Source organism: Nycticebus coucang, chromosome 16 (assembly GCF_027406575.1).
Source record: "Nycticebus coucang isolate mNycCou1 chromosome 16, mNycCou1.pri, whole genome shotgun sequence".
In the NCBI taxonomy this organism is placed as follows: Eukaryota; Metazoa; Chordata; class Mammalia; order Primates; family Lorisidae; genus Nycticebus; species Nycticebus coucang.
In genome coordinates, this window is record NC_069795.1 from 80,230,081 (window position 1) to 80,242,651 (window position 12,571).

At 35.5% G+C, this 12,571-nt stretch overlaps 1 protein-coding gene across 1 annotated transcript in view; it reads left to right on the forward strand.

Moving 5' to 3' along the window:
* ATP13A5 (ATPase 13A5) overlaps nucleotides 1–12,571 on the forward strand; it is a 125,362-nt gene that overhangs the window by 23,998 nt on the left and 88,793 nt on the right. Inside the window, exons 6-7 of the mRNA XM_053564743.1 lie at nucleotides 249–318; nucleotides 7,821–7,955. Coding sequence (XP_053420718.1) covers nucleotides 249–318; nucleotides 7,821–7,955 — 205 coding nt within the window. The remainder of the gene's footprint in view (nucleotides 1–248; nucleotides 319–7,820; nucleotides 7,956–12,571) is intronic.

Consider the following 12,571-nt stretch of genomic DNA (forward strand, 5'->3'; position numbering starts at 1 on the left):
AGCCACAAAGAGCTTACATCATCTACCGATTCATTTGCTCATCCACTCATGTGTTCATTCAGTTCATGTACTCAGGGCCTGCCCTGGGGGCTGCTGCAGGATTATGCTTCAGAAGTACTCGCATATTATTTTCTAACTGAAGCCACAAAATCTCCAAAGAGTAGAGGTGACTTCTGCTTAGTCAGGCCTGTCCTCACTCATCACAGAGCTTGTAGGTGTGACACTAATGGATGGTCTATCTCCTGCAGGAGATTGGTGTGTGGGCCCAATGCCATTGAGGTTGAAATCCAACCCATATGGAAGCTGCTTGTTAAACAGGTAACTTTCTGTTTTCCTTTAAAAAAAAAACATATTTCTACCCCTTATTTCTTATTTCCCAATACTCAGGGGAATATTAAGCAATGCCTAAACACTTTGATGTGGATGAAATTCTGTTTAATTGCAACTTCTTTTGGTTATTTCTTTCTTGATTTTAGTCAATACTTTTCCTATGGAATTTCCTTTCTTTATTCTTATTTCCATATAGATGGATATACATTTCCAGAATTTCTAACTAGTCTTTTTCAAAAACCACTTACTTTAAATTCAAATCCACTTTTAGACTCCCTTCTCAGCATAAGGGACACACTTCTCTTTCATGATTCCTTGTGTGATATTTAAGTTTTTTTGTTTGTTCATTTGAGAAAGAGTCTCACTTACTCTGTCACCCTGGGCAGAGTCCTATGGTGTCATTGTAGCTCACAGCAACCTCAAACTCTTTGGCTTGAGCAATCCTCTTGCCTCAGCCTCCCTAGTGGCTAGGACTACAGGCACTTGCCACAACACCGGCTGTTTTCTTAAGTGTTTGTTGGTCGTTTTGGTGATATTGGTGGGGTGGTTCAGTCAGCTTGGACTGCTATAACAAAATACCATTGATTGGGTAGCTTAAACAACAAACGTTTGTTTTTCACAGTTTTGGAGACGAACAGTCCAAGGTCAAAGTCTCTGCACATATGATTCCTGGTGAGGACCCCCTTCCTGCCTTGCAGACACCCATTTTCCTCTGTGTCCTCATGTGAGAGAGAAAACTCTGGTTGTTTTGTCTTCCTATAAGGACACCAATCTCATCATGAGGGCCCCACCCTCATGCCCCATCTAAATGAAAATACATCCCAAAGGCTACACTTCCAAACACTGTCACAAAGAGGATTAGTGCTTCAACGTATGAATTTGGGCAGGGGAGGGGACAGGCACAGATATTCAGGCCACATCATGGGGCAATTTTATTAACTCTATGATTTATCAGGATATGAAACCTATGGTTTGGTCTGTTTCAAATTGCTCTATTTTTTTTTTTTTATTTTTTATTTTCCTGAGAGCAACTTCTTCCTTTGTTAGTGTTTTTTCTTTTTTAACAATATTTCCCTTTTGTACTTCGAACTTGTTATTTTCTTGTACACTTACTGTAAGTGAGACATTTCCCCCCTCCATTTTTCTTTTTCTCCCTGAGTTGTTGTCCTTTTTGATGGCTCTGTGTTTGCCTCCAGCTTGTGCCATGGGTACCCTGGTTCAGAATCAGGCCTATGTTGGAGCTTTGGGGTGCCTGACCCTCGGGGATGTGTCAGATGCAAGCCCTGAGCCAGTGTGAGGTTTGGTCCAATTAACAGTTGTCCTGTGGACTCTGTTCTCTCCCATTGCACCCTGGGCTGCTAAGCCCTTGCTACTTGTGACTTTGCTCAGTTTCTACTCCGAGACAGGAAGCCCACTGCCACTCCTGTTTTCTATCATAAGCCTAGAGTCTGTTCCACTTGTGAAGCACTTTTTTGTCTCTTCGGAGAAATGAGATCCTTTCTGTTGTTATCTATTCTTTGTCTGGAACCCACTAAGCAGATGATGTTAGTCCCACTTCACTGCTGCATGTTCCTACTTTCTTCCTTTTTTTTAATTATTTTTTTATTTCACAATATTAAGAGAGTATGAATGTTCTCTTTGCATGGATACCTTGTATAAAGCTTAAGTCAGGCCTTTTAGTGTGCCCATCACCAAAATAAAGTTCATTGTACCTGATAGGTCAGATTTTACCTTTCATTCCTTCCCAGCCTCCCTGCTTCTTGAATTCCAATGTCTTTACATCTCTTTGTGCTTCTATGTGGCCATCGTTCATTAATGTTTTGTAGTTCTCCTTTTAGAGATTTTTTTACGTCTTTGGTGAATTATATTCCTAGATAGTTTGTTTTCTTTGCGGATGTTGTAAATGGTATTGAGTCTTTGATTTTATTCTCAGCTTGAACTTTTTTAGCATATAGCAATGTTACTGACCTTTGGACATTGACTTTGTAATCTGAGACTTTGCTGAATTTATTACATTTATCCATTCTAGGAGTCTTTTGGTGGAGGTTTTAGAATTTTCAAGATACAAGATCATATTGGGAAAGAGAGATAGTTTGACTTCCTATTTCCCAATTTGGATACCTTTTATTTCTTTCTCTTGCCTGATTGTGTTGGCTAGGACTTCCAGTACTCTAATGAATGGAAGTGGTGATAGTGGTCACTCTTGTCTTGTCTTGTTCCAGTTCTTAAGAAGAATGTTTTCAACTTTTCCTCATTCAGTATGGTGTTGGCTATTGGTTTGTCAGAAATGGCTTTTATAATTTTTAGGTATGTTCCTTTTTTGCCTAGTTTCTTGAAAGTTTCTATATAAAAGGGTGATACATTTTACTGAATACATATTTTACATCTATTGACATGATCATATGGTCTTTGTTTTTGCTTTTGTTTATGTGGTAAATCAGGTTTATTGATTTGCATGTGTTCAACCACCCTTCTGTCCCAGTGATGAAACCCACTTGATCCAGGCAAATTATCTTTTCAGTGCACTGTTGAATTCAGTTTGCTTATATTTTGTTGTGGATTTTTGCATCTATGTTCATAAGAAATATCAGTCTGTAGTTGTCTTGTGTGTGTGTGTGCACGTGTGTCTTCCTGACTTTAGCATCAAGATGGTACTAGCTTCACTGAGTTAGAGAGGATTCCATTATGCTTGATGCCAGGAAATAATTTATGTGGTATAGGTATCAGTTCTTTGAAGTACTGATAAAACTGGTCCAGGAATTTTATTGTAGGGAGATTTTTTATTACTGCCTCAATCTCGCTATTCATTATTGGTCTGTTCTAGATTTTATTTATTCCTGATTTTATTCCTGATTCAGCCTTGGGAAGTTGTTTGTTTCCAGAAATTTCTCTATTTCCCCTAGATTTTCTAATTTATATATGTAGAGGGTTTGGTAATATTCGCTAATGATATTTTGTATTTCTATGATATCAATTGTAATATCTCCTTTTTCTTTTCTGATTGAGTTAATCTGAATCCATTCTCTTCTATTTGTGGTCTATTAATTTTGAGTATCTTTTCAAAGAACTATCAACTTTTTGTTTTTTGTTTTGTTGATCCTTTGCGTTTTCCTTTCTTTTTTTCTGCCCCCCACACCCCCTTCTTGGTTTCTGTTTCACTTAGTTCTGCTCTGAGCTTTGTTATCTCTTTTCTATTGATGGCTTTGAGTTTGTTTTTTTGTTTGTTTTCTAATTCATTGAGATGTAACCTTAGGTTATTAATTTGTGAACTTTCTGTCTTTTTAATGTTAGCATTTAAAGCATTGAGTTTTTCCCTTAGTACTGCTTTTACTGTATCCTATAGATTTTGGAAATTTGTGTCTCCTTTGTGATTGAGTTTGAAAAGTCTTTTGATTTCCATTTTAATTTCATCTTTGACCCAAAGATCATTAAGCAGCAAGTTGTTTAATTTCCATGACTTTGTCTAGATTTGAGTGTTTTGCTTAGAATTAATTTCTAATTTACTCCATTGTGGTCTGAAAATGTACATTTATGATTTCAATTTTTTAAATTTGCTAAGACTTGTTTTATCGCCTAAAATATAATCAATACTGAAAAATGCCCTCTGTGCTAATGAAAAGAATGCATATTCAGTGTTTGTGGGGTAAAATGTTCTATAAATGCCTGTTTTAGACCTGTTTAAATGCAGTGATTCTTTACTGACTTTCTGCTTCAATGATCTGCCTAGTTCTATCATTAGAGTGGTAAAGTCTCTGACAGTTATAATGTTTATTTCTTTGTTTAGTTCTAGTATAATTTTCTGTATAAATCTGGGAGCTCCTGTGTGAGGTGTATGTATATTATATCTTCTTGTTGAATTTCTCCTTTTACCATTATAAGATGGCCATCTTTGCCTTTTTTTTTTTTAGCCATTGTTGATTTAAAGTCTATCTTATTTAATATGAGAATAGTTACATCTGCTCACTTTTGATTTCTATTTTTGTGAAATACTTTTTCACCTTTTTACTTTGAGTCTGTGTGAGTCCTGGTGAATCAGATGCATTGGAAGATAGTTGGAGGATGCTTTTTTTATCCATTCAGCCAGTCTATATCTTTTAAATGGGACATTCAGGCTACTAATATTCAGTGTTAGTATTAATATGTGGGATACTGATGGTAGAAGAGGGAAACCTTGTTTTGTTTTCCCTCTTGTACTATTGTTTTATGAAAGCCATGAGCTTTAAATATCAGGTGTTTTTATTCTGGTGGGATTTTATCGCACTGTTCTCTGTATAATGCAGTTTTGAGTATTTCCTGTAGTGCCAGTCTAATAGTGACGAAATTCCCTTAATGTTTACATGTGTGGAAAAATCTGTATTTCACCATCAATTATGAAACTTAGCTTTGCAGGATATAAAATTCTTTGCTGGCAGTTGTTCTGTTTAAGAAGACTAAAAATGGGGGGGCAGCGCCTGTGGCTCAAGGAGTAAGGTGCCGGTCCCATATGCCAGAGGTGGTGGGTTCAAACCTAACCCCGGCCAAAAACCACAAAAAAAAAAAAAAAAAAAGACGATTAAAAATGGGGCCCCATTCCTTCTGCCTTGTAAGGTCTCTGCTAAGAAATCCGCTATTAGGCCAGTGCCTGTGGCTCAAAGAGGTAGGGTGCCAGCCCCATATGCTGGAGGTGGCAAGTTCAAACCCAGCCTCAGCCAAAAAATGCCAAAAAAAAAAAAAAAAAAGAAATCGGCTATTAGTCTGATTTGTTTTCCTTTGTAGGTTAGTTGTTCCTTTTGTCTTTCTGCTTTTAGAATTTTTTTCTTCATTTTGACTTTGGCTAGATTGATTACTGTGTTTCTTAGAGATATCTATTTGCTATGAATATTCCTGATGTTCAATAACCATCTACCTTGCTTCTGAATATCTTAATCTCTGGCAATATCAGGGAAGCTTTCCTCAGTAATTTCCCCAAATAATTTTTTCATACTTTTTGCTTTTTCTTACTCTCTCACAGGGATGCCTATTTTTATACCAGCTCTGTTTGATAGTCACATAATCAACTGAGTAATTATTCATTCTTCTTTATTCATTTTTTCACATCTTTGATCAGGTACTTCAACAGCCTTCCCATTGAGCTCTCAATTTTTTTCTTCTACTTGGTCTAACCTGTAGTTAAGGCCTTTTAAAATGTTGACATCCCCTAAATGACTCATTTCTTTAAGTATTGTTATATCTTTTTTTATGTTGTCCATCTCTATTTCTTTAGTGAGTTTTTCTTTCTTTTTTTTTTTATTCATGTCTTGAACCTTTTTTTTTTTTTTTTGGTTTCTTTGTGTTGGTTTTAAACATTCTCTTCAATCTCATTTATCTTATTTTCCATCCATATTCTGAATTACATCTTTGACTTCTTAGCAATTTCTTGTGGGCTTGGGTGCATTGCTAGAAACCTATTGTGATGTTTGGGAGGTGTTGAAATAGCATGTTTTTCATATAGTCAGAGTTCTTATTCCGGTTCCTTCTCATCTCAGATCTCTTCTCTTAGCTGAAGACACATAACCTAGTAGTGCACTTACTCTCCTCTGCTGGGAACTCTCCTACTTAGCACAGAGAAGGAGAGGTTCCTGACTGGCCCACTTGAGGATCTATAGACAGCAGCTTTAGCCAGCAATGTGTAGGCTTGAGTGCAACTCTGCCCACCTTCTCAAACAATGGTGATGGTTAACCCCCTCAGGTTCATATTTGGATCTTCTGCTACGAGGATGATGAAGACGTTTATTTTGATTTGGAAGATGGACATACCTTTCTAATATTAATTTTTTAATCTACCATTTTCCTGTGTCTGGATCAGGAAACAGACTTCTTTTTTTTAACTTTATTTTTTTAAAGTAGTTTTAAATTCACAGCAAAATTAATCAGAAGTTACAAATATTTTTCATATATCCATTCCCCCACATACATATAACCTCCCCAACTATAAAAAGGCAGGAGAATTTTAAACTTCTTATGCAAGTATGTTTTCATATCGCCAAAGATTCTCCAGGGATCAAGTTTTGAAAGGGATCTATTTTGAAAAGAGTGCTAGTATTTTGTGTCACCTATTTACTAGAACTTTAGTAGAAAAAAAAGTAAGTTAAATTCCTTTTTCACATTTGATTTCAAAAGAATATTGAATAAAGGAGCTAAATTAATTTAGATGGTGCTGTTTCTTCTATGAGAAGTATTTAACCAACTTTTTACAGGATTTTTATAAACTCAAAATTGTATTATATTTCATGCACAATCTATAATTAGAGCATTTTATGATAAGCAAACAAAAAAGCTATAATTTCTAAGTACAGCAGTTGAGATAGAAATAATAAGAAACAATAAGGAACAAAATCTTTTTCAATGTACAAAATATAGCCAAGGGTTTAAGAAACCATCAAGATATAGCCTGCTAACTTATTAACCAGATATCCATTCATTTTTTAGGACTAAAGTTGAATTTTATTTAATGCATTAGAAAATTATAGGAAATAAAGGGGAAAAAAAGTATACCATTGGCTTTAGTCAATATTTTATCTAATTTGTAATGATCCTAAAGAGAAGTTCCTCAAGAAAATACTAGCTGGGCTCTTTACACTTGATCTTAGCCAAAAGGCCGAGAAGCGATTCTATGGGCTCTTTAATTCACACTACACATGTACATCATGTGATCTTTCTCTGGATTCTCAGGTTTGCTCTCTCTGCTATAATTATTAATAATGGAGTCAGCAGGACCAAGGGGGAAAATCAAGGAAAAAAAAAAACAACAAAGGAAGATATTTTCAAGAGACTTAGAACATTGTCAAGAGACCTAGAACATATATATATATGTTCCATATATATATATATATATATATACATACACACACCAAGTTTTGTGGCTGATGTTGCCTTCTGACCATAATTTGCCCTGCAGCCTTGGGCAAAGCATTTCTCTACAGCATGCCCTTTTGTTCAAGGGAAGGGCCTTGCTAACTCAATTAATTCTCAGCAGATTTTGCTAAGACCTGACTTAAAAGAATATGCTATTTTCACATTATTTGAATAAAAGTAGACTCTTTCATTTTCATTACACAATTTTATTAAATCTGCAGCATGTGATTATGTACAAAATAAACCTATAATAAAACTGTTCAAAACTGAAATTCATTTTTAAAAAAGATTGAATCATGTGTGTCTTCCATTATGGGTAAATCTGTTTAAGAAAGGAAATTGAAAAAAAAAAGGTAAATTGTTGGATTTTGTTATTGGTAAAATACTTTTGAAATCTAAAATAAATCAGAATTATTAATCTGTAGGTATGGATCTGAGTGCTTAAAATAATTTTTCTTCTACCTAACACATTCTATGTGCTTGACATAGGTGAATTATTTAAATATTAGAAGTTTTTATATGTTGTAAAAAATGTAGAAAAATTCTGTAAAAAAAATGACATTTATTGACTCCTACTAGGGTTCATGTAAGTGATCCAAATATTTTTGTACCTGCAGGTTTTAAATCCATTCTACGTATTCCAAGCCTTCACCCTAACTTTGTGGCTGTCTCAAGGTTACATAGAATACTCTGTGGCCATCATAATTTTGTCTGTTATCTCCATTGTCTTAAGTGTGTATGATTTACGACAGGTAAGAGCTAAAAATCATAGCTGGATTCTAAAGCAGTCAAGCCTATGAAATTTCCACTGACATCAAGGAGATGCTTTGTTAAATACCTGCATAGCAAAACAAAAGAAAAAAAAAGGCTTACTAAATGTGATATCTCAGGAGGAGGACTTTAGGAATATCAGGTAGATTTAAATGTCTCTGCAAAGTCTGATTATCAGGTGAATACTGTGTTGAGGAGAACTCAAAGGCTGTGACTGGTTATTCTGGGAAAGAATGCTATGATGGATTAATAATTTCAGCCTTAGATTTAGGAGAATAGAAGGGTAACATCTCAATTATATGTATTAATCAAGGCATTCTGTCCTGTAGGACATTTCCACATACTTCCCATGACTTAATTTGTACTATTCATTTCCTAATTTTTTATTTTTGAAAAATATCAGTCTCCCTCTTGAAATTCCTTTCTCATGTCTGTTTCTTCATTTGGAATTCAGGTATACCTTTCTCCATGGAAACCCCCCGAAATACAGAAATTCCTATCTGGAAGTTGGTGGAAGGGTTTTTAGCAAGAGAATTACCTGAGATTCCTGAGCTTCTGATCTTTTATATAAAAATATCTGGGGTCATAATAGAAATACACATTTTTAAAAGTTATATAACAGGTGATTATTATGTCTTCTAAAGGCTTAAGAATTATTGTTATAGGGGAACTGCCAAAGGATAAATTCAAATACCAAGATCTCAGATACATTTATTTATTTGTATCATCATCAGTTCAACATATTTGTTTTGCTATTTTCGCTCTCTTAGGTATACACATGTAATCAAGTTTATGAGATTTATGCATTTATTAATTTTTTAATTTTTTATATATAATGGCAATCAATTAAGTAAAAAATTATAAATCATTAAACTAATGATATAATAGTTCATGGTATATCATACTTTATTCAAGCATTCTGCTATTTTAAAAAATTAGGTTATTTTCTCCCAACTTTTGCCACCACAAATAATGTTGAATTAAATATAACTACAGGGTAGACATGTTCTTATATATTAATATTTGCATTTTTTAGCCTAACAACCAAAAGCCAAGTCGCTGAATCAAAGCATATGTATACTTTGAATTTTAATAGATGCTGCTATATTATTTTCCCCAAATGTAATGATTCCCTTATTAACAGCAACATAGAACAGTATTGATTTCTTCAGATCTTCACCAACATCTGGTGCTTTATATTGATATTTATAATTTTTTAGGCTAATACTTTTTTTTAATTGGGTGTCACTGATGTTTTAATTTACATTTTCCTAATTACTAGTGAGAGCAAACATATTTTCTTTTGTCTTACAGAGTTTTACATTTTCTTTTTGTATTAATGGGCTCTTTATATCCATCATATATGTGAAAAAGTTTTATTTTTTAGTCTATCTTTTGTTTTTGATCTTCACTGTGGCATACATAAAAAATTATGTGGAGTTAAGTATGTTTCTTTTCCTTCAGGGTTTCTGGGTTTCCTGTTTAGCTTATGTTCTTCCTTTCCAAAGTTAGGTAATCCCTATTTTTTCAATTTGTAATTTGCATAATGTTTACTCTAAATCCCAATGGAACTTAAACATTCAATGTTTATTTTATTTTAAAATGCTTCAACTTGAAAACATTCAGATTCTGCATCTTAACAGAATCTGTATATTCCTTTGTTCAAAACAAGGGCTAACATGGGAACTTTAGGCTTGATGTTAGTATTGCAAAGGATTTCTTTAAAAAAGAAGAAAGGGAATTAGAGGACAAACACTAATCTCATTAGCAGCTAGTATTTGTTATTGAAAGCTCATCTGACCCAATCTGTAAAGTATCTTGTAACACTATACAGAATGAGCCAATTTCCTGAAACTGTATGCATAGTATCTGCAGCTTAAATTGCAAGTCCTGAACAAAACAATGCCTGTGGAACACTACAGTTTATAGGAAGCCCCCATATCCATAATGTAGGTATCTGTGTGAGGCATGGCAAGTTGTAAAATAAAACCCATATGATTTTTATCTCCACCAGGGAGGTGGAGTGACTTGATCCTATTCATCCAGTAACAGTAACCATAGACCTTTGCCCCAAGTTTTCTATCTCCAAGTCAAATGCCGTACATTGTCCCATTGAGGACAATCTCAAAGTGATCCACAAAATTCCTTGGAATAGGACAGGATTTGGCAGGAATGAAAAATGAAAGAACATCTATTGCCATCCCCAAATTATTCTGTTGAGCTATATTGACGTTCCTTATTTCACTGAATTAGAGATTTCAGTTAAACAAACAGGTTTTTGAAAATTATAAGGGGGGAAGTATTTGTAGGAATGGAATAAGATATCTTCCTGTGATGACTCTAGTTCCAAGTCACGCTGCACAGAGAGTACTTACCTTTTCTAGGCCAAGAAAGGCTATTGCTGCAGTCCCCTTCTAACAAGTTTGCTGCAGGTATGAGTACAAGCATATTTGGCACTCAAATATATTTACACTGAACTTGATTTGCATAGACCATCGCTGGGCTCCATGGGTGACTGCTAGAAATAACAGTGAGGGTATCTGGCCCATGGTGCTTTCCCTTCAGTCATGACTGAGTTGGGCTCAAGAGGCACCTGAGTTAATTCTCTCATTACTCCTCTCTGGAGGAAATCCAGCCACAGCAAATACAAGGACACGCAGCAACAGATGCTGAATAATAACAATATGCAAATTGGTTTTGGAAACTGATCTTGGTCCCACTGAACAGACACTGAGGAGACTGGAGGGGGCCTAATGAAAATCAGGCAATGAGCTTTGCAATCATGGCAAGCATTGCAGCACTTGCCTTTTCCCAGCTAGTTGGTTGTCATAGAAACCTGTGTTTGTACAGTTTCAGAGTACATTAACTCAAAGAGGATGCTTACATTATCCTACTCCCATGTTGTTGGGGAAAGTAGAATAATTCGCTTCTATTAAATACATAGTTGATGAGGACCTTCTGTGTGATAGACTCTGGGGGATACACTGACATATAATGGACATGTTCCCCTTTTTCTGTGAACTGGCTGACCCGCAGAACAGACCTGACCACACAACAATAGCTGTAATGGAATGTGATCAGTACGCTAACATAAGTGGAAAAACAGAGAGCACAATGAAGTCTTCCTGGGAACTGTTGAGACTAATGGAGGGGAGGTGACATCTGAGCAAGCCTTTATGTGAAGGATTAGAGAGTTTGCTAGAGAAAAACAAGAGTAGACATTCTAGGGAATAGCTCGAGCAAAGGCATGGAAGCATGGTGGCAGGTTACACAGAATGCTAAGTCTGATAAACAAATCTAGCTTTACAGCATAATGAGTCTTGAGAATTACAGTCAAGTATTATTAACTCATACTTCACCACTTCTAAGTGTGTTGACTATCATCCTCTTATGCTAGGCTAACGTTATTTGTGGCATTATCTAAAAGAGTTTATAAGCAAGAAAATAACTTCGAGAAATTTGCAGAAAGGATGTTTATCTTTTTTTTTCTTCAACTTTTTTTTTTTTTTTTATTGTTGGGGATTCATTGAGGGTACAATAAGCCAGGTTATACTGATTGCAATTGTTAGGTAAAGTCCCTCTTGCAATCATGTCTTGCCCCCATAAAGTGTGACACACACCAAGGCCCCATCCCCTTCCCTCCGTCCTTCTTTCTGCTTCCCCCCCATAACGAAAAAAGGCCATTTTCAAACACTAGAAGAACATATTCATCAACAGAAAAGGCTTTTAGTTGGATGAAACTGGGTTTGATTGTCAGTCTTAATACTTCATAAGTAAATGAGTGCAAGAAAGTTACGTTAACATTTTCGATCCCAATTTTTGTTTTTGTATTTTTATAGATACAGTGGAGATAACATTTTCATAATAGAATTACATAGAATCATTTTGTGGATTAAAAAATGTTAAACGCAGCTGGGCACAGTGGCTCATGCATGTGATCCTAGCACTCTGGGAGGCCAAGGAGGGTGGATTGCCTGAGTCCACTGGTTTGAGACCAGCCTGAGTAAGAGCGAGACTCCATCCCTAAGAATAGCCAGGCGTTGTGGTGGATGCCTGTAGTTCCAGCTACTCGGGAGGCTGAGGCAAGAGAATTGCTTGAGCCCAAGAGTTTGAGGTTGCTGTGAGCTGTAAAGCCATGGCACTCTACTGAGGGTGACATTGTGAGATTCTGTCTCAAAAAGGAAGAAAAAAATGAACAAAAAATATTAAACACTATATTCCAAGCACTAAGTGCTTGGCACATAGAGGTTTTTTAATGTATTCAATCATGTAAAAAGAATAATAATTTGAGTCATTTATATACTTTCTGTACTTTTATGAAGCCTTGTGGGTGGTGAATAAACCTCTGACATACAAAATGAATTAATATTATACCACATTAGAGCTTGAAGGAAACTTGAAAAGGCTCCATTTCAATGCCATCTGTTTATAGAGGAAACAACTAATTTGTAAGGTGAAATTTCTTAATGTATATACATTACATGGCTGGTTAGTTGGTAAGCCTGACCTGTAACTCAGCTGTCCTGACTGACCCTAATGTGCTAGCCACAGAACCATGGCTGACTTTTTCATTATTATGTGTCATTAAAATGTGTGC